We start from the raw sequence: 23,071 nt of genomic DNA, 5'->3' as shown, positions 1-23,071 counted from the left end.
TGACTCGTCCAAGCTTCTACTATCGAGCACTACTCCCTCTCTTTCAGCTTCCTTCATGTTCTCACTTAGCTCTGGTTCGATAACATCTAGATAAGTATCAAGCAACTCCTTGTATAGCTCCGTTTCTTGATGCACGAATCCCTTCTTACCATCAGTCCTCAATGCTATTTGTAGGCCATCCCATATTACAATCTCCTCAAATGCCTCCTCATGCAATTTCTCTAACTCTTCTATCCGGAAGGTTTGACCAGCTATCGTGGGTTTTTTCATAGTTTCCCGAATGTCAAACTGCATAGTGAGGTCTTCCCCGAGCTTCAGATCGATCTTCCCATCCCTCACATCAATCATTGCTCCCGCGGTGGCTAAGAATGGTCGTTCCAAGATAAGCGGATCTCTTGGCTCCACATCCATTTCCAAAACCACGAAGTCGGTTGGTACATCTACTTACCCCACTCTGACTGGTAAATCTTCTAAAACTCCGCTTGGTGACCTCGTAGTTCGATCAGCCATAACCAATTGGATGTCGGTCGGCTTGAATTTCTCGAATCCGAGACGTTTAGCTACAGTAAGTGGCATCAAGCTGACTGATGCTCCCAAATCGCAAAGGCATCTTCCAAACTTCAATGGCCCGATCGAGCAGGGTAAAGTAAACGATCCTGGGTCACTCAGCTTCTTAGGTGCGGCAGTCCTTTGTATTATTGCACTGCATCCTTCAGGAATTTCTGGTAAGGGGGAATCAAAGTGAAAGCGTCCATTAGGGGCATGCGAAGTTTGAGTTCTTGCATCTGTTTCTCGAACAATGCCTTGTACTTCTCCAGGAGTTCCTTGCGAAATCGTCCAGGGAATGGCAGGGGTGGCTTGTAAAGTGGGGGAATAAATCTCCTTTCTTTCTGCTTTTCTTTTCCTGGTTTGTCTGTAGGAGGCAGGGGCACTTGAAGGTCAATCCGATCACCTGTCCGAGTAGTGTGGTCGGGTGGTGGATCGGGTCGTCTTGGGGAGTGGCTTTGTTGTTCAGCAGAAGTGGTCGGTTTACCGAGATCCTCCCCATCTAGATCATTACTGTCCTCAGTGATTTCGTGTGGTACAGTTCGAGGGGGTAATTGTCGGCCACTTCGTAAGGCCATCGCTTTTGCGGGCTCCGTGTGACTTTTGGAGGTGGAAGCTGAGTTATCTGTAATCACCTGAATTCGGGATCCTAGGGCATCAAATTGTTTGTGCAGGGCGTGGAAATTGGCTGACAGACGACAAGCGAGATTGTCGAAACGTGCGTTAATGCTAATCGTGTCTGCCTTCTGAGTGTATAGGACTGTGTTCATTAAGGATAGCAAATCCAGCGAGGATGTACTCGATGGGGGTATTGGATTGAGCATCGAGTTTTGGTAAGGCATGGTCGGGTTCGGCTTGTAAGTGTTATACCCTCTGTTGTAACATCCTTGGTTGTTGATGTAGTTAATATCCTCTATCATCATATTCTCCCCATCTTGTTGTAGAAACTGCTCTTCCTCTGATATAGCATGAACATTCTTCTGCTGGTTGAGGAGCTGATCGAGCTTGTCATTGAGGGCTTTCATGTCCCTCTTGTACTTGGCATCTTCCTCTCCTGTAGATCGCATAGAGCGATCATAGTCCTCATTGAAGTTGCCATCAGATTGAGCCAAGTTCTCCACTAGGTCCCAACCTTCATCAACATCCGTGTTGAGGAAGTTACCATGACTTGTGGTGTCCAGCAACATCCGTATCTTGGGGACCACTCCTCTGTAAAGTGTGCTCAGCAATGAAGCATTACTGAAACCATGATGTGGACATCGAGTAGTGTATCCCTTGAAACGTTCCCAAGCTTCACTGAACGTTTCGTTGTTCTTCTGAACAAAGCCGGAAATGTCGTTTCTCAGCCTTGCGGTTCTAGAGTTGGAGAAGAATTTGTCCAGGAATGCCTTCTTGCACGCTTCCCAAGTGGTGATGGACTCCTTAGGGAGCGATTTCTCCCAAATTTGTGCTTTGTCTCCCAAAGAGAATGGGAAAAGCCTGAGTTTGAATCCATCTTCACTTACTCCATTGATCTTAGTGAGGCTACAGAGCCTATCAAACTCATCCAGGTGATCCAATGGGTCCTCCATTGGCAATCCATGAAACTTATTACTCTGTATCATCTGGATGAGACTACTCTTTATCTCAAAGTTGTTGTTTGCCACAGCTGGTGGCACAATTCCAGTCCTTTGAGTGTGAGTAGATGGAGCATCGCCTGCTCCTATATTGGTCCTTGCTTGAGGAGCTGGTGGACCGTTCTGATTATTCATCGTCTCCTCAATGATTGGTGGTTCCGGTCGAACTTGTTGTTGTCTTAGTAGTCGAGGTCTGTCGATGTTGTCGATGAAAGGACTCAGGTTTTGGCTACCTCTGGATCGTGTTTGCATGCACAGGTACACACTCGATCCAGGTGATTGAGTGACGGGTCGGGTGGGTTCTCGGGTTGTACCTGTGATTCAAAACAAACAATGCGAAAGCAAACAAGTCAATATCAAAACCAAATATAAACAAACGAACTTGATCTAGTAAGTGCTGAAATCCGAAACGTAGCAAAAGTAAAACAACCAAATGGCAACGGCGCCAAGTTGATAGACAGGTTTTCACCCAGGGTATCAATCCCCTATGCAGTTGTAGTACAAAGGGTTATCAATCCAAATGGTTGTGTATTGCTAGCAAGAAGGATATGATCAGAACAATGCAAGTCAAGCTAAGCAGGTAGGGTTTTGGTTCTAACAGTCCTAAAATAAACCAAGTGAAAGAATATAAACAAGTAAACCACACGACCTAAGCACTCGATGCAAGCAATCGAGTACTGGATCGAGTGGGGTGATCGAGTATGCAAGTGAGATATGAACAGCTCGAGGTATTACTCGATGCAGGTTATCGTGTACCTGATCGGGTAGGTAGTCGAGTATGCAAAGAAAATGTAAACAAATGAAATACGAAAGTTCCTAAGGATGGGGGTTATCGAATCCTAAGTGTTCTAGACCAGTACGGATGCCTTACATGCCTCAAGCAATTATTTCCTAGACAATGAACCTCTAAGACCTTGTCACCACACTTTCGCACTAGCAACAATCAACCTTGAACACACTACGACACTGTCGCACTAGCAATATGAACAAGCAGGCATTAAGAACGATTCATTATTGTCAGTAGACTACAAAACTCATCTGATTTTGTCACTCAGAGTTAAGCAAACCTCTAGCATTGGCCTAATCAAGCATTTTATCTACTCCTTTCGGCCTATAGCATTGTAAACGCCCTAGATCTAATCTCAACCTTTCGGTCTGTTGACAGCATTAAGAACACCAACCTAGAAGGAAATCTATCAATCATCACAATCAACTAAAGCATCCTAACCGATCAAGAACACAAAATCATCTATCCCATCCCAAGAAACTTTACTACACTACTCGGACATAGAAACGAATAACAAAGCAATCAAAATGAACGAAAATGACATTGTATTAAAAGATAGAGTAGAGTAGAAAGAGTATAGGATAAATATCTAAGAAAACTACAAAATAAAAATGCAAAAACAAGAAGAAAAAATGGTGAGTCGCTCAGTTCTCTCACAGAAGCTCTCGCTCTCTGGTTTGAGGGTTTGCGGCGTGCTCGTTTGCAAGCTAGGGGAAAAGGGGGTTTATATATGGAAACCATTTGACCTAGCTTCCCAGACCTGCCCGATGGTCTACTCGATGGGGTACATGAGGGTGAAGTCGGGTTACTCATCGGGTGGATCTTCGGGTTGCTCTTCACGCTCTTGGATCCTTCTTCGATTGTGTTGGGGTTCGGACGTGTTCTTGTAGCTCGATAGCTCCTTCGGGTACATGCTCGAGTTGTCCTAGTTTTTCCCCATTTTTGGCTCTTTAGCACCTGTTTTCATCCAAAATATGCAAATGCAGAAATGCAACACCCTAAATACTCTAAAAGTGAATACCTATAGTTAATGACCTAAAAATGCTAAGTTAGAGGTATGAACAATGCAAAATATGGACAAAAAAGGATGCTAAAAACATGTAAATTTGAGAGTTATCAAGAAACAAGCGTCTACAAAAGTTATAGCTGAAGTTTTAAAAGACAAGTATGCAGACGGATTACCAGGACCATGGCCAATTGACATCCGAGATATAGTGCAGTCGAAGCTAAAAGTGTTTATCATATATATGAAGGCATGGTATGCGAAGGAAGCTGCGGTTTTGAAAAGTTGGGGTAGTGATGAACGAAGCTATCAACTCCTAGCAGGGTACATGCATTTGCTGCAGAAAGGAAATCCATGGACAATATATAAACTTCACTATACTGGTGGTGGATTAGTTGTGAAGCAGTTCAAGTATCTATTTTTCGCACTTAGAGCAAGCATTGCAGGGATTAAATTCATGCGAAAGGTTGTTCTTGTTGATGGCACTGTTAAAAAGGCTAAGTTTAAGGGTGTTCTTATCGCTGCAAGCATGCAAGATGCCAATTTCCAAGTGTTCCGTATAGCGTTTGCTATTGTTGATTCAGAGAATGAATTGGCCTGGACATGGAGCATGGTTGTCCCTGACGCTGAGGATTTAGTTATGGTTTCTGACAGGCATAGGTCTATCTATGCTGCCGTAGCTACAGTTTATCCACAGGCTTTTCATGTGCATGCGCAGTTCATATAGAGAGGAATGTGAGGGCTAAGTTTCATGAGGTAGGCCTATCAAACCTTGTTGGTAAAGCTGCAAGCGCATTTAATGTCGGAGATTTCAATGACTGGTATGATGAGATTACCCTACGAAACAAAAAGTGTGCAGCCTATCTGGACGCAATCCCACTTGAGCATTGGACTCAAGCTCAATGTAAGGCGAGACGCTACTATGTCATGAGCAGAAACATTGTCGAAGCTGTCAATGATGCAGTTGGTAAGTTTCTTAAACTACCTATTGTTTCAATGGTAGAATCTATTCGCACTAAGTTGATGGGGTGGTTCTGCATCCGTCGTGCAAAAGCAGAAAGGCTTGTAAGCTTTCCAGACCCGATAACACCAAATGTTAACAAGCTAATGTTACGCTATCAGAAGGATTCTGTGGGGTTGCCAGTGAAGGGTGTTTCAAAATGGACTTTTCAAGTTGGTTCAGGCAAGAAGATGTACTATGTTGATCTCGAAAATAAGACTTGCACCTGCCAACAGTTTCAGAAACTCGAAATACCATCTTCCCACGCGTTGGCTGCAGCAAGAACACACGGTGTTAACGTTCCTTCGCTTGTGGGATCACAATTCACGGTTACTGTTTTTCCTGACTCATACGAGAAGTTCATCTACCCTGTTCCTAACCAATCTGACGAGGAAGTGCCTACGAAGCTACAGGAAACAGAAGTCCTTGCACCAGAGAATCCCAATGGCCCGGGCCGCAGATGCAAAAAAAGGATCCCTTCAACTAGGGAGTTTTCAGTAATAAAATTTTGTGCTTTCATAACCATAGTACTATTTATATAAATCATAGTAATATTTTGTGCTTTCATAACCATAGTAAGAATAGTTGTTGTCTTTGATGCAGGTCCCAGCAGCGAAGAAGAGGAAAAGGGGACCTAGCAAGTGTTCAATTTACTCAAAACAGGACATAACAGAGTGACTTGCTCTAATGTCCCTGTGTAAGGTATACATCGTCGTGCTTAAATGGTAAATGGTTGGTTGTCCCACAAAAGATTGGAGCATGTTTAACACCACGCAATATAAATGGGTTGACAGGTGCCGCAAAAACAGAGAGAATGAGGTGCGGTAGTCTGTTTTTTGGTGGGAGTTGGTTTTTTGGAAAAATATATACATCAGAATGGAGACACGTTCAACAGCAATGACGGTCGTATTAAGTTTTTTGGAGAAGCAACGCATTACAAGTATATGTATTATAGTGAACAAGGTTTAAGATGAAAGGAGCTGCCACTAACCAAGTTGGATAAAGAAGGTGCAGGTAATGTACATAGAACTTTTGCAAGTGTTTCTGTTTTATGCATTCGCAAGGACGATTATGATTCTCTTACGTAGAATCCTGGTATGTAATATTTTAAGGCTGCTGATGTAGAACTAATGGTGTCTGTGCTAAATGCTAATGAAGAATAACACTTTATGTTAATTTGTGAATCCCAGAATCAAACCCATTTGGGGAAGACAACTGCAATATATTAGACATTCGACAACATACATTTATAGTAAAAATTAGAAACATAGACGGCCGATAGTAGATAGCATAGGTCTTGAAGGCACCTTGCATAGTTGTAGACGAAACATTTTTTACACAGGTGCTAGACAGCGTAATCGTTTATAAAACAATGAGGAAGACCTCAAAAAATGAAAGTATGGTCATACCAACCTATCCTAGGAAAGTCCATATCCCGCACTTGTGATATAACCATTTCAGCTATCCCAATTGCTTCCTCAAAGATGGGCACCCGGTTAAAGAAAGATTCCATGACTGTCATACCTTGGTCAAAGGAACCACAGTTAACGAGAAAGATGCCAAGAGCGAACTCAGCGTAGAGGATGTGTACACCAGATTTGCCGAGCAACTCAATACACCGCTGCGACGGTCCTTCTTGAACCGCAAGCCGTAAGCCTTCGACATACTGAGCAGTATGGTTATCAGATTCCAAACAGCGTAGCAAGAACTTCCTGTACGGAGAATCCTCATTAGCCAGTGGGTTGACAAAGATGAACTCATCGATATCCACCTCACATAGGACACTGTAATCAAAAGCAAGAGACATAGTTTGTGGACCTGCAGCTATCAAAGGGCCTAGTTGTCGGAAACCATAGCAGCCTAGACGGCTGACAAAATCAAGTTGGAGAGGTTGGGGGATGGTATTCATTGTTATAGGGATTGAAGTGGTTGTTGTAGTGGCTCTATGTGGTATTAAGGCGTGTATTTCTATAAAGGTAGAACATACTGAAAGAAGAGATGCACACTAAATGACAAATGTGGTGGGTAATTGCGAAGTTGGTCAAAAGAACACTTGAGCAGCTGTACGAAAACGCTAAAGTGGAAAAAATTGTTTGTCAAACTGATAGCTTGCGTGTTGTTTTAAGCAAGGACTGAGGTGACAATACAATATGAAAAGGCAAAAGGTAAGTAAGAAAGAACTGACAAGTGAGTATACAACTCATTAAATGACTAGTATGCAGATATGGCAAGGGGAGAAGGAAAGTTGAATAGATGCCACGTAGTTTACGATACAGTTGGTAACAGAACTTGAAGTAGGGTAGTAGTTAAAACAGTAATCATAACCAAGTGGGTAATACTAAATAACACAGTGTGTCGATAACGAGACTTAGACGGAAACAGATATTAGCACAGTAGTAACCACATAACACAAAACCAGTAGAAGAAGCAATAATGACAACGACTGTCAATGTGGCAAGTGCGACCGACGCAGTCAAGAATGTGGTGAAACTTTCAAGTGTTTGCGTGAGAACGTACCTTAGCGGGACCAATTTGAATTATCTGCCAAAACACTGTACTACCAATACCATCAGCTTCAGCAAAAGAACCAACCAAATTGACAAATGATTCTATTGTCGACATGGATTCATCATAGAACCCAAGGCAAAGTTTTAATAACCCTCTGCTAAAAGAAGCATAAGGCGCAGTTTCACCAATGTTGTATAACATACCAAGAGCAATTTCAGCCTGCCTTTCCTTAGAAGCAAGCCTAATGCTTTCTAGGTAAACTGCGGTGGGATTGTTAGCAGCTACGCAACGGCAGAAAAAGATCTGTAAGTTGAACAAACATTAATAAGTTCTGGATTTTGAAATAAGTGTTCAAGAGAGGCATGACGAAGGACTTCTGGATGAATGGCACGAGACTCGTACAATTTGCAAGCTGAAAGCATACCAGCAAGATTCTTGAATGTCTTCTCACCAACGAGTGAAGCAATTTCCATAGCAAGACTAGTATCAAGTTTTCCATGGATGTTGTTGTGGGGAACTATGAAGATGCATGAAGCAGTGTATAACACTGAAGGTTCTGGCCGTGGTTTTTATTATAAAAAGGTGGTGGTTAGGCGTAAGCGACATTTAGGGTCGTCAAATTGATGACGAAAGCGACAAGATGTTAGCGTGTAAAAGAGGAGATATTAAAGGCGGAAACGTAATGATGGCTTAGCATTAGATAGGAAGTGAGCATAGTTCAATTCTAAGACAGAGAGAGGCACTCAAGCGGGTAATGACGATTCTTTGAATACAAGTACATGTTGAATAGAGAACATAAAGTGAAAAGCTAAAGTATCTTTATGAAGAAAATTTTGCCCCTCACAAACAGGGCGCATGAAGACAGTTTCGGGAAAGTATGGTTTGTATGATTGCGGAGACGATATGCGCTGACGAATTGTAAGTGCCATCTAGAAGCATAATCTGCACATTTGGCGATGAAGCTGTTAATGTAGAGAAGCCCAAAGTTAAAGCAGAGACGTCGACATGATCAGGTACAAGAAGGGGGTGTGCAGGCTTGGATCGGGCCTTGTGAAGAGTTTATGGGCACAGGCGTTGCTTCGTGCAACAGGGATAAATGGCGACGGATTTTCTTGGTAGTAGACTATAGGGAAATTTCCTTTTCTTAGCAACCGATGGAAAGTGAATATAAACATAGAGTTGGAGGAACGAACAGAAAGGACTAACCTTAAGCGAGAGATCCGCATTTGTGAAAGGAAAGGACGTACAATCAGGACATACAGGAAGGCTTATCGAACCAGGTGTGGCAGTATTAGAGAAAACAATATATTTATCGGCTAGGAGATGTTCTAGAGAAGCTGATTGTTGAGGTGAAATGTAGGTGCATGTATTCTGGCTGTTAGAACATGCCGTCATTGATTGCTGACGGACAACAGCCGGTCCAGGACTTGAAACCAAAATGGGAGAAGGAAATGCGGAGTCGGAAGTGTCAATCGGAATGTTCATATTGGGAGAATTGTCGTTACATTGCACATCAGTGCGTTGTAAGAGATGACGTACCTGGAGTAGTAGCGATTCTTTAAATAGTTCAAGTTTATCAGCGAGAAGAGTATCTACAGTGTTTCTTCTGTCGAGAGAAGCAGATTTGGTGTGTGTTTTTTTGTTTTGGTGGCGAATTCTCAGCTTCTGAACTTGAACTTTATAAACTGCAGCAAACAGGTTTACGCTTCAAAATAGTGTAAAGAGGCAGAGATGCATCACCACCATACCAGGAGGATTCAGTGAAGGCAAAATCTGAGAAAATAAGTCTCTTAAGGTGTCTAACCTTTGGGTCCCCTTCGGTTTGAGTTTCAAATGTAGCAGCAGGCTTATTAGGAGATAGGACGAGAAGCTGGATAAATGGTAGGGGAATAGATTAAAGATAAGAACTAGGAATAAACTGCAAAATGTATACGGGAAGGTAACCGTACTTGTGGATCTTTCTCAGCACGTAGAATGTTTGTTGTATGGTATGATTTGCATATAGGAAGAAAACTAATTGTTCAGTCAATGAATGTATACTGCTCTTCAGCGTGTGGTACATATTTTAGGAGCGTCGGGATGTACTTGAAGAAGAACAACTAAAGCACAGAAGCCATGTACGGCCAAAGATGATTGTTTGAACTTCCCAAGCAGGGACACTGTGTCTTCAATATAGCTCCCAATCCTAACCGTACGAAGCATGCGTTGGAATGAGTGGCGCCCCCAAGGGTACGCAAGAAAAACTTCAACATCTTTTACCATTTCCACCACTTCGATAGATGGTTTCACAGGTTGTGTCCGACAAAGCAGTATCCCTTCTACAATGACAACTAGAGCAAGTCTAAAATTTATGCTTGGCAGGCATAGCTGGCTCTCCTTTTAAACGGCTGAGAAGGTCTGCAACAGTTGCATACCCGAGGGCACCCCTAATTAACGTATACCAGTATGGTGAACTACCGTCAGCATGCGTTGTTGCAGCAGATAGTTGGTTTTCCAAATGGAAAAGTGAACATGACAATCCAGTCAATTCGAAGAGGGAAAACCTTAAAGGATGGCCCCCAAATACAAACCAAAGTTCTTGAAGGTTAGAGGTATCGAGCTGCCTACACAACATCTGGTGAACCAACTGGCCAGACAAAGAACTTTCCCGAACACGCAAAGAGAAAAAGCATCCTAGTGGGGAGACCAGTAATTTGTCCAGCTCAGGCATACCATGGAGTATCTGTAAAATGTCTAACAAGTACGCTGGCTTAGAGTAAGAGTTTATACGAACTGCGTGGCTGGATAACAGTCGGTTGCAAATATTCTGTCCGGCAGGACACCTACAAGTAAGCATACGCTAAATTAGTTGTGAAATGTGTAAGGGAAGATGAAATAACATATAGCAAATACAGGTGGACAGTACAAGTAAGAACATTCCCTAAAAGGAGCAGACTAAAACTATACCCTAAAAGGAGCATAAGAAAAGAACCCAAATGACCCAATTGTAAAGTACTTTTTTTAGGTTTTTTTTTTTTAAATAACTTTGAAGGAGAAGTAAACGTATGGAACCCTGACCATAATAGATAGAAGTTAGCTGTCCAGTTTACATCTAAACAGCGGCGTAAGCAAGAAAACTATACCCTAAAAGCAGCAGAAGAAGGGAACCCAAATGACTACTAACACATTTTATATGTTTAATCATGTGTTGGAGTAATAGAGCGAAGTGAACTGTCCAGTTGACATCTGAACAGTGGAGTAAGCAAGAAAACTATACCCTAACTGAACAGCGGCGTAAGCAAGATAACTAAAACGTAATACTAACAAAGCAGATGTAACCGACGGTGAATCAGGTGCATAATATCTACAAGAGGAACAGGGTTACGAGAAAGAGGCAAATCTGGTGCAGGGGCATCATCTGAAATACGGAATAATCCCTGGATCCCATAACTTTAGTATGTACTTCCACCGGGAAAAGATGAAAAAGAAGGATTCAATTGGTCGGCGGCGCCGTTGTGCGCAATCGATGTGCACAATCCGGAGGAAAAATTGTAAACTGCGGCTTTGAATGGAGAAGTGCAGATCAAGTAGTTCAAGCAGATCAAGCAGAATAAAAGTAGATTAAATATTTGGTTGTTTAAGTGCAGATCAAAAGTGAATATCATCAAAAAAACTGTAGATCAGATCTGTATGTATTTTTTCTGCATTTACCATAAAAAAAATTGAACTGCACACAGATGAACTGCAATAATTTTTAAAAATAAAAAAAATCTTGAATGGTAATTTAGTGATAAGAGAACTACATCAAAGGATCAACTGTTATTTTTCTGTTGTTCCATTGAAAGACTCCGATGGAACTTGAAACATAGAGACGAGAGTTCTTTATCAAAAATTACTATCACATGTGTCTTTTCTTTGAAAACGACAACAAACAAAAAGCGTATGTTTTCATCTCATAAATTTTCACCACGACTCGTGCTGTTGCGTCTTATCAGAAACAATAAAACCTATTATTATTTTTCTTTTTTTCTTTGAAAAGGTTTTCCCAATAAATCAATTAATTTTGAGAACATAGCAACGGGTTACGTTTAAAAGGATAAATGTGTCTTTCCGACAGACAATAAGTGACAAATACAAAAAGGGATTTGGAAAGTCTCATATCCTGTAAATGCCATCCATATAAGTCCTTCCCGGGTAATAAACTCGCAAAAAAATATTAGGAAAACAAGGACACACATGAAACTTATAAATCTCAAAAACTATGATTAATACTTAATTCAGTTTATGTAGAAGTTTTTTTTTTCTTCTTTATTTTGTATATTCCTAGCAACGTAAACAACTAATTTAACCTAATCTAAAAAAGCTTATAAAAAAGACAAGCACTTTGTAATAACTAAAAAAGAACAATAAATCACCAGAGGAAAGTCAAAAACAAAAACAGAATGGCTTTCACAGAAGAATCAGTTCTTTGTCTTAAAATTTAAAGAAAAACAAAAACAAAAAGTACACCTAATTCGGGAAGGACACATTAACGGAACACGACCAATCAGATTCTCAGAAAGACCAGAAGCATTGAACCAGAGCTCCCCCATCCATGTTTGGTCGGAGAAATAAAAAGAGGACCTAGAGAATCCAAACAAATGGCGGCGCATCCATTCTTGTCCCAACCACAGTCCGGTACAGATACAACTTATCCACTTTCTGTCTTCCCTCGTGTCCGTTTTCCGCCATCCGGTTGTTATTGTTCTCGTTTATGATCTCAACGTTGAGCCACGGCGCTTTCTCTGCGAGCCTTTTGCATCCGCTGAGCGTGACTTCACATGACGACATCCAAAGGGATCGCATTGTTTCATACTTGCTCACATCAGCAAGAAGCGCCGTGTCCCCAAACGGACTATCCCTAATCTCTAGCTTCTTCATCTTCTTGCAACCGTTCAACACGTATAGCATGCCTTTGTCTGTATCTCCTGCGAAAGCTATGGAGAGCATCTCGAGCTGGTTTGCGTACATCCCGATGTAGAGGAAGACTTGGTCTGTGAGGAGTCCTGAGAGGGAAAGCCGTCTTAGGCTTTTGCAGGCTTTGACGATTGCTCCGAAGCCTTCGTCTAGTGGTTGAGATGTCACGTGATCAGGCTTGTTTGGCTCGAGGATGCAGAGCCTGAACCTGATGAAATTTGGACAGTTCTTGGCAACGGTTACAAGAGCTGCGTTTGTCATCTGCTGGCAGAAGTAGAGTATCGAGTGAAGCTTAGGGCAGCCACCGGAGATTGCAACTAGACCTTCTTCGGTCACAGCTGTGTTGCCTCCACCGAGTAAATCAGATGGAAAAACCCTAAGCTCTTGTAACTCTTTGCATGTAGAAGCTACAACTTCAAGCCCTTTGTCACCTATACTATCCAATATCTGCAAGAACACATCCAACCCATTACATACAAGAAAACATACGTCCAAAGGGATTCACATCTTTTACAATGGAAATATTAGCTTACCCATAGCCGCTGAAGTTTCTTGCAATGCTGAATAAGCTTAATAAGGTGGCTGCCATGAATCTCAGCTGCGTAACTAAGATTCAAGGAGGTGAGGTTATGACATATTGGGTGGAAAGCTGAGAGACAGTGAGGAGCAGCCTCTAGAAAACCAGACAAACTCCTCAACGAGGTGCATTTCTTTATAGCAGCCTGGAGCTTCAGGTAAGACTCTGATTCCGGGTCATTCTCATACGACCCTACTCCTAAGTCAACCATCTGCGGTGCACACGACATCAACCTTGCGAGTGCATCTAGGGGAACTGCACGGTTTAGCTTCAGACTCTTCAGGTTTGGAGACCTAGCAACAAGCCTCTCTAAAGCCACCAGATTGGTTTCTCCTTCGAGACACGCAAAGTTTAGCGTGACAAGGGTCGTACAAGTGTCTGGGAAACAACTTAGCCATTGACCTCTATGATCATCGATTTCATTCTCTTGCAAGTCCAGATCCCGAAGATGCCTACAAAGAAAACAGAATTTCTTAAAACAGAGTTACATAACATAACCAATACAAATAGACTTAAAACCTTTAAGACATTTGTAACTCACAGCCAAGAGCAACCATTGCAGTAACCAAACTGGTTACTCTACTTAATTTGCATAGTTCTTTATTACTTCAAAACAAATATACTGATCTTTAACTGTAAATTGGATACTAGTGTTGGACCAAAAGCAATGTGCAATGATATTGAAACATAGCAGCTATAGTCAAGCTTTGTAGTCAGAGATCAAAACTAAACCTTACACAACAAAGTTACAACTTCTAACACACAAGAAAGAAAGAAAAATGATACCTGCAATTGGCAGCAATGGAGGCAAGACCATCGGTAGTAAACCCTTCACAGCTAACAAGCACCAAAGACTTAAAATTCACAAAAGAACGTGACAGCAGCTCAAGACTCTCATCAGTAACAACCATCCTCTTCAACCTAAGCTCCTCAAGACCAACACGGCTCCTAGCTAAAGCCTCAATCCAAGGCTGCACAAAACCTCCCCATTCATGAGGAACCAAATTGAAATCCGCAAAATGAGGCTTTCCTTTCAAAGTCAGAGACTTCAAACATGGGAATCTCCTAAGCAACCTCTCTGGATTAGTTGCATAACAGTTCCCAATGAACACTTTTTGCCTACTGTATCTCTCAATCTTGTACCATGATTTGCAGACCAAAGATATAGCATTCCTGTCTTTGTGAGATGTAACGAAGTCGAAGACGTGCTCTACTACTTCATCCGGGAAATAATTCATCTCTCCAAGTAACTTCAGCAGCAAGATCCAATTTCACCAGATCTTGAACTAGAGTCAATTCACTTGACTTTGACTCAACACCATAAGAGCTCAAGAACACACACCAGATCTATACAGGTGTTTTAGATCTAGCTTGAAAACGAAAACTAGATCTATGAAGAACAGATTCAAGAAAGAACACAAATCAATTTGAGAAAGAAAAAAGAATGAACAAATTCTCAAAAAGATTCTCACAAGAAGAAAAAAAACTGTGATGATTACAAAAAAAAAAAGGAAGTAGAAGAAATAACGTTGACAATGATATAGAGAGAATCAAATAATAGATCTGTAGAATCTGAACACCATAAATAGAAAGCTTTGCTTTGTTTCCTTGAAACAAAAGAAAGCTTACAAGAAAAATGAAAAAAAAAAAATCAAGAAGCTAATGATGATGAGATGATGATTCAGAAGATTTTGATGAGAGAGATCACGTAACCAAAGCAAAAGCTCAGAAGAAGTAGAAGAAGAAGAACAAAACTCTCTCTCTCTCTCTCTCTCTTCTGTCTCTATGACTTGGTGGTGGTAATGGAAAATAAAATTAAAAAAAAGTCTTAAAAACCAAAGAGGAAGCACATCACAGGGGCCCCTACCTGGCTGACCGAAACAAACCGTGGTTAAAAAGATTTGAAACCATGGTTAGGTTTAGAGATATGATCCAACGGTTGAGAGTAGTTTGAAGCAGAGACGAAGATGAGGAATCTTGGCCGTTGATGGGAAATGGCATGCATGTGTCCTTATCACTGGTTACGAGGCCATTCGCCAAAGAGAAAAAAAAAGGAGAAGGTGATGTAGTAGTGTCAGACTTAATGGGACATTTGTAATTGCCCTTGGAGTTTATGTTTAACTACGAGGATATGCCATTGTTGACGTGTGGCGAGTAAGCGAGATTTTATGTACTTGCATAAGAAAGAAAAAAAATAAGTCACTATAAGTAGCCCTGAGACCAATTATTCGGGATCCGGTTTCCAATCCGGGATCCGTTCATATCCACTCCAAAAAACTGGATATCCAATACAGGTGAATCTGGATTCGGATAGTAAATTTTCGAATCTGCCGAATACGGATCCGGATCCGGATAGTGAATAATATTTGGACTGGATATCCGAATATCCGGTTAGTTATTATAATGGATTTAATAAACTAATAGATCTAACAATATTAATGGACCTAACTACTATTGGGCCTAACTAAATTATTGGATCTTTAAACTAATGATGCAAACCAAAAAAACTCTATCTAATATTATTTTTCTCCACGATCTCTCTTTCTCCCTCTCATTTTCTCTTTTTTTTTTTTGTCGTCAACGTGTTTCCTCTCTCTTCCTGTAGCCGAAAGTTCTATCTTTACTCTAATTTCTCAGTCTACTTTCTTCCTCTAATTTCATAACTAGAAATCGTAGCAAAAGATGTGTATGTATGCTTTTATGATTTCATCAAGCTTTGCATTTGTGGTGGTTACAAAAAAGATCTGTATCTTATGACGAGATTTGAACGGATCTATACAAGATCCAGCGTTTGGCTGTGGTGGTTAACGGATCAAGAAGAAGATAGAACAAAAGAGGATCCAGAGATGAGATTTGAGTTTGTGAAAACAGCAAGAACAAAAACAAAACATGTCGGATCCGGATATCCGCGGATATCTGGTTTTTTGCCACGGATATTCATATCCGGATATCCGGTAGCAACGGATCCGGATGCGGATAGTGTTTTTCTATATTCGGCGGATACGGATCCGGATCCGGATAGTCCCAAAAAGGCCGGATATCCGGATCCGTCTCAGGGCTAATTATAAGAGGTGTACTATAAGATCAAAGACTTGAAATAAAAGAACACATTTCTTATTGATTTAGAAAACTTCTCAAAAACTAAATCTTCTCAAGCTACATAGAACACCTCTCTATTGACCCTTACATATATATAGTGAATTAGACAACTCCTAATTCAAATAGGATTACAACACAAAGCTTTATCTAAATAAGCTTCTCTTTATCTAAATCTTGTTTGTGTATCCTTGACCCTTATCTCCTTAAGCTCCTCCTTAATGAGATAACTTCTATCACAAGTTAGAATTATCCAACATTCTCCCCCTTAATTCCAACATGAACTCTGCCTCGCACGATGATAATGCAATGGTCGACTGTTTCTGTGTTTTCCAAGTGATAGGCGACGAACCGTAGTAAAAGACATGACCCGTGATGCTCCTCCCATCGTCAATGTCAATGTTGTGACTACTGTCACTATACCCTGTGACCTTCCTTGATCCATCCCTCTTAAAGAACAACCCATAACTCATAGTTCCTTTCAAATACCTTAGAACATGCTTGATTGCTTGCCCATGTGACACTCTCGGACTCTGCATATAACGACTAAGCACTCCAACTGCAAAAGACAAGTCCGGTCTTGTGTGGAGAAGATATCGCAAACATCCTATGGTTCTTCTGTACCTAGTTGCATCAATCTCTCTTTCTTTCTCTGCTTTCGACAAACTCAGTCCCGGCTCCATCGGTTCATGAGTCGAATTGCAGGAACCCATCCTTGCATCAATAAGAATCCCTTGAGCGTATGCTTCTTGCTTGATTCTTATTCCATCCTCTCCTTGGAAAACTTCTATGTCAAGATAATAAGTTAGTTTTCCCAAATCTGACATTTCAAACCTCCCTGACATGTCTTCCTTGAAACGTTTAATGATACTGAGTGACGTCCCTGTTACAAACAGATCATCAACGTAGATAGCCACAATCAAAAACTCCTTCTCCTCTTTCTTGCGATAAACTGTTGGTTCCTTCACACACTTCTTGAAGCTCATCTCCTTAAGAACTTGATCAAGTTTTAAGTTCCAAGCTCTTGGTGCTTGACGGAGGCCATACAATGCTTTATGAAGTCTATATACTCGATCTTCTTCACCTTTTTTCTCAAAACCCTCAGGTTGTGTAACATAAACTAACTCTTTTAACTCACCGTTGAGAAAGGCTGTCTTCACGTCTAAATGATGAATCTCCCATCCTCTTGTTGCCGCGAGTGCTATCAGAAGCCGTATAGTCTCGATTCTTGCCACCGGAGCAAAGACCTCATCGAAATCAATACCTTGTTGCTGCACATACCCCTTTGCAACTAACCTCACTTTATACTTATTCACCGAACCATCAGCCTTCCTCTTGAGTTTATAGACCCACCTAACTCCTATAGGTTTGACACCAACCGGTTTATCCACAAGCTCCCAAGTATTATTCTTTATAATCGAATCCAGTTCAGCTCTCATAGCATCAATCCACTCTTTTATCTTTCCAGCTTCAAGATAACTTTCTGGTTCTCCATCGATTGTTAAGAACAACCTGCAACTCTCTGCTTCTGCAAACAAGACATAGTCATTGAGATGACGTGGTTTTGTTACCACACGACCAGACCTAGTTACCAAGGGTTGTACTGCGATTTGTTGGCCTTGAACTTGGTCTTTGACAATCTCATCACCCTCATTATCTTCTCCTTCTTCTTGATTACCATGATTTTCATCTTCTTGGTCTGCAACTTCTTGGTCATTACCTTGTTCGTTAGCGTGTCCACCACCATCTTCAACAACACCTTCTTGAAAAAGCCTAAACATACCAGGTTCACCATCATCAGACTTGTTTCTCGTAGATGACCAATCCCAAGTCTTGCTTTCATCAAAAATCACGTCTCTGCTGACAACTACTCTCTCAGCAATAGGGTCGTAGAGTCTATAGGCCTTAGAACCTGGTTCTGTTCCAAGGCTAATCACTTTCCTCGATCTATCATCCAGCTTCTTCAATTGTGGTCCATTGACCTTTGCATATGCGACACAACCAAACACTCTCAAGTGTTCTATGTTTGGTTTCTTGGACATGAAACATTCATAAGGAGTCTGACCATTAAGCGCTTTTGTAGGCACTCGATTAATGAGGTAAGTCGAATGACGTACAGCTTCTCCCCACATATCATTCGGAATCAGCATCCCCTTCATCAAACTTCTTGTCATCTCCATCAGAGTGCGGTTCCTTCTCTCAACCACACCGTTCTGTTGTGGCGTATACGGCGCTGTTAGGTGTCTGGTTACACCATTCCCTTCACAGAATTGATTGAACTCTCCTGAGGTAAACTCTCCTCCTCTATCGGTTCTGAAAGTTTTGATGGCTAAACCACTCTGTTTCTCAACAAACTCATTGAATCGTTTAAAACGATCAAACGCTTCACTCTTTTCCCTAAGCAACATTGTCCACATATACCTAGAGAAATCGTCAATTAAGACAAAAACGTAGCGGTTGTTAGCCGGTGTTGAAGGTGAAATCGGACCACACAAGTCTCCATGTACCAGTTCCAAAGGCTGTGATTCACGAAAAACTTGCTTTACCCGGGAACGAATCTCTTGTCTGCTTCCCAGCTAAGCAGACCTCACACATACCCTGCTCGTGTATAGTGCTTGGCATTCCTTCAACCATATCCTTCTGTACCATATTCTTCATAACATTGAAGCTTACATGTCCTAACCGAGCATGCCAACGTCGTGTAGCCTCATCGCTGTCGATCTGCAGACACATTGGCAGACTAATCTCCATCGGAGTCTTGTATAAACGATTTGGTGACCTGATAACTCTTACAAGCAGCCTTCCACATGGGTCTAGAAGTGTTAGAAAATTCTTCTTCATGTTCACCTCACACCCTCCTTATGTTGCTTGTCCTAAACTCAATATGTTGTGTTTGAGATCAGGTATATAGTAAATCTCTTTGAGTGCTCGTATTTCTTCTGTTTTGCAAACAAAGTTAATAGTTCCCTTCCCAACAATGTCAACATATGAGCCATCACCAAACCTCACTTTCCCCTTAATCCTTTCGTCCAAACTGCAAAAGAATTCTTTGTTTCCTGACATGTGATTACTTGCTCCATTATCTAGATACCAAACACTTACATTGCCTTTGTTGATATCGTAGTTCTCCGGAACCACCTTGTCTTCATTGAGAAAAACAACTTCGTGCATATAGAGTCCATCTGCTTCTTGTGTCTCATTCAGGTTCGACTCTTGATTATGATTCCGTATCGGCTTGTTGGTGCAAGTCGTCGCATAATGTCCAGGTTTGTCGCATCTCCAACATATTACTTTCGACAAGTCTTTCTTTGGTTTGTTTTGGTTGTCTTCTGTGGTTTCTCCTCCTTGGTTTTGGCCATTGAATCGCCCTCGAACCCTGCCTCTACCGAAACCACCTCTACCAGAACTACCTTTACCGAAACCGCCTCTACCAAAACCGCCTCTACCTCTGGATCCTCCTCGGAAACCACCGTAACCTCCACGATTGTTAGAGGTATTGGTGAACATCAGCTTGCCTTGATCTTCGATTGTCCTTACTTCTCCAATTCGTTCCTCATAAGCCTTTAACCTTCCAACTATGTCTACAAACGGTGTTGTGTTTAAGTCGAGGACTTGCTCTAGGGAGGCGACCATATGGATAAATTTTTCTCTAGGTAAGCTTGTAAGAAACCTTTTTACCAATTTTGGTTCTTCAATGGTCGCTCCCAAAGAGGCTGATTGCGATGCAAGCCCTGAAATCTTGCCTGCAAAGTCATCCACCGAATCTGTTTCATTCATCTTCAAACGTTCTAGTTCTGCTAACAAGGTTTGAAGTCTTGCCTCCTTAACATGCTCTGCTCCTTGGTGACGTGATCGGATGGCTCCCCAAAGTGATTTGGCTGAATCTTGCTCTCCTATTTGCAAGATAAGTGACTCTGGAACATACTGAAACAGAAGTGCAGTCGCAATATCATTCTTCTTTTCATTTGTGGATCTAGGTTCGATAACATCCCATACCTCGCTGACTCGAAGTATGATCTTCATCCTCATCGACCAGACTGTGTAGTTGTTCGGTGTGAGTAACGGACATTGGATCGATGGTGCTCCAAGGTCCTTTGTTCGTAACGGTGGATTTGCTTCAGCCGCCATGCTTTGTCGTAATTCTTCTTCACCGGTTTTAGATCAGAAGCACAACCTTGCTCTGATACCAAATATAAGATCAAAGACTTGAAATAAAAGAACACCTTTCTTATTGATTTAGAAAACTTCTCAAAAACTAAATCTTCTCAAGTCACATAGAACACCTCTCTATTGACCCTTACATATATATAGTGAATTAGACAACTCCTAATTCAAATAGGATTACAACACAAAGCCTTATCTAAATAAGCTTCTCCTTATCTAAATCTTGTTTGTGTATCCTTGACCCTTATCTCCTTAAGCTCCTCTTTAATGAGATAATTTCTATCACAAGTTGGAATTATCCAACATGTACTACTATAATGTAGTAGTAGTTAGTTAATAATTATCAATTATGCAAGCTAGTTAGTGATTAGAGATTGATTAGTGATTATTTAAACACTATGCACCTTAATTAACTCATTCATCTCTTTAGTTAACCTATTAATAACTTCTTTTTTCAACAACATACAACAAAAAAATTGAGCTTTACAGAAAAATGCATGTTTTTTTTTTTGGTTTTATGTATATATATATAGTGATACTAAACTACTTAAAAAAATTTATCGAAAAGATTAGATATATCGTTGGTCCGGTACAAAATGAACAAAAATTTGTTTCGACTAGGCTAAACTCGATTCAACAAATTAGAAGTAAAATTTTAGTTAAAAATTCTTTATTCTCTTTAGCTGGATTGGTAATGAGGTTTACTGTTCAGGTATATTAGCACTTCTAACATAGAAAATGAAATCACTTAGGAGAAAAGACAATAACTTCCGGTTTCGGTCATGTAATTTTTTCTTTCTTAAATTTGTCACGATAATAACTTTTAAAACGATCTAAATTTTTTTACATATGTTCAAACGAGGATGTTCATATGTTTATTTTACATGTTTTATATGATCCTCAATGAGATAGGATCTTAGCTCTTGCACAAACCATCTATTTGACACTTATTATTAGTGATACTTTTTCTAAGCTTTGTATTTTAGAAACGAGGTAGTTAATCACACAAAGTCACAATTTGAATTTTATTAATCTTAACACAAATCACAGTTTAAATTCTATAAATTTTCAATTAATTTTGGTGTATAAAAGGAGGAAAACCAAAAAAAGCAATGCTGGCTAAATTTGTCTGGTTATGAGGACATATACCATCCGTGGAGATACGTAGTCAGTAGGTGATGACATTAGCAAATTTAGTATAAAATTCTTTTTTTCTTACCAAATAAATCCAAATGCCACTCAAATTAAAAATATTATATATATATATATATATATATATATATAACAATCAAAATTAGGTTTTAAAATGGTGGCAGCAATTGAAATGAATATGCTAGGTAAAATATATGAGAAAAAAAAACAGTGCACACATGGTTGAAACTTGAAATGGTCGGCTGAAATATTAAATGATACATGAAGAAAATGTGAAGGAATCCTACAATTATAGTTAAGTTTGTACGATTAAGAAAGCAAAAAAAAAAGAACAATTGTTTACTTGAGAATAGAGAATTGTAAAAAGATAATCATATGTAGACAAATGATTCATTACTAGATATTCATCCGCGGTTCACTGCAGAACTATATTTTTTTGTTTAGAAATACAAAATAAAATTTATTTATTATATTAACTATAATATATAATAGATTTTGTTTTTTTAATCTACTATAGTTTTACATTAATACATTATGTAGTGTATAATTTCCATTATCTACGTGTAGTGGTTTATTATATACAAATTAGGATATCCTTATTATTCATTAAATTTAATTTAGTCAATAAATATATTTTTTGTGATTTTTCTTTTTCATTTACAATGTAGAGATAATAGTATTACATAACATATTTTTATAATTATATGAGTATACTACAATTTGATTGTAGTTTTGGTTATTTTCTCTCTATATCATTTAACATTTTTGTATTTATAGTTGTCCCAGTCGATTGAAATGGTGGAGTGTTTTTTTGTAAAATTTGATTTATATCAATTGTTTCTTATTAGTAGGGATCAAAAATCTTTGTATTAATATATTAGCTACTGAAAAACACTTCGGTGAATAAGTCATTTTTTTTTAACGATTTATGTCAGTTCGGGCCCAAATTATTTTTAAAATTAAAGTTATTATAAATAGTTTAATCATTTGGCTTTCAACACATGAAAATAAGTTATTATCAACAGTTTTTTAGAGAATGAATTAACTAAATATAAAATATTTAATGCTAATGGGTATTGGTCCGATACTTTTGGAAATTTGAAATCGAGAAAATCTTCTTAAGTTAGATTCCAAATTTGATATTATTTAAAATAAAAAATAATTGTAAAATTAATGTTAATGGCAAGATTGTAAATAAGTTCTAACTCTAGGATTTATTTCATAAATGTCTCAAAAAATGTATATATAGATTCAAACCGATGCTGTCAAAAACAATATTCACACACTGAACACATCAACCATCCTTGGCCAATAAAAAACTAAAGACTCACTAAACACATCAACCATCCTTGGCCAATAAAACTTTAAAGTGAAAATACAAAGAAAAATGTATGTTGGGAAAAAATAATGAGGAAAAAAAAAAAAAAAAAAAAAAGATGGGTGTAGCCTTCATAATCAAACTCAATTATAGACCCACTTGCATATAATTACAAAAGGGAGCACACAAAACAAAAGTATTATTATTGGTTGAAAGAGAATAGTCACTTCCTTGCCTCTTACCACCAAACTTTTGTTTAGTTGTTTTTAGTGAAAGTAATTGATGAAATACTAATTAATTAGTTAACAATAAGCCAATAACTAAGTTAGAGTATTAAACCTAACATTTTTTACATTATAAATATAATTT

The 23,071-nt window shown here is 39.6% G+C and overlaps 2 protein-coding genes and 1 non-coding gene across 3 annotated transcripts; 2 read left to right on the top strand and 1 right to left on the bottom strand.

Annotated features, from left to right (window-relative positions):
- Positions 1–1,788: 1,788 nt before the first annotated feature.
- Positions 1,789–1,895, top strand: LOC147945438 (small nucleolar RNA R71). Its single transcript, XR_015597806.1, has one exon. It is a non-coding gene; the product is annotated as a small nucleolar RNA R71 (small nucleolar RNA).
- Positions 1,896–4,879: 2,984 nt separating this feature from the next.
- Positions 4,880–5,630, top strand: LOC104783569 (uncharacterized). Its single transcript, XM_010508711.2, has 2 exons — positions 4,880–5,449; positions 5,556–5,630. Exons 1-2 carry the CDS (start codon positions 4,880–4,882, stop codon positions 5,628–5,630), a joined length of 645 nt encoding a protein of 214 aa, XP_010507013.2.
- Positions 5,631–11,822: 6,192 nt separating this feature from the next.
- On the bottom strand, positions 11,823–16,139 carry LOC104779899 (protein AUXIN SIGNALING F-BOX 2). The gene is made up of 3 exons (XM_010504322.3): positions 13,759–16,139; positions 12,929–13,424; positions 11,823–12,842 (listed from the first exon to the last, which is right to left on the bottom strand). The coding sequence occupies exons 1-3, from the start codon at positions 14,208–14,210 to the stop codon at positions 12,063–12,065; spliced, it is 1,728 nt and encodes a 575-aa protein (XP_010502624.2). The 5' UTR covers positions 14,211–16,139; the 3' UTR covers positions 11,823–12,062.
- Positions 16,140–23,071: the final 6,932 nt, after the last annotated feature.

The sequence above is a fragment of the Camelina sativa genome, chromosome 4 (genome assembly GCF_030686135.1).
Source record: "Camelina sativa cultivar CO46 ecotype springtype chromosome 4, ASM3068613v1".
Lineage (NCBI taxonomy): Eukaryota > Viridiplantae > Streptophyta > Magnoliopsida > Brassicales > Brassicaceae > Camelina > Camelina sativa.
The sequence above is the reverse complement of the archived record's forward strand: the minus strand, read 5'-3'. Positions and strand labels throughout refer to the sequence as shown.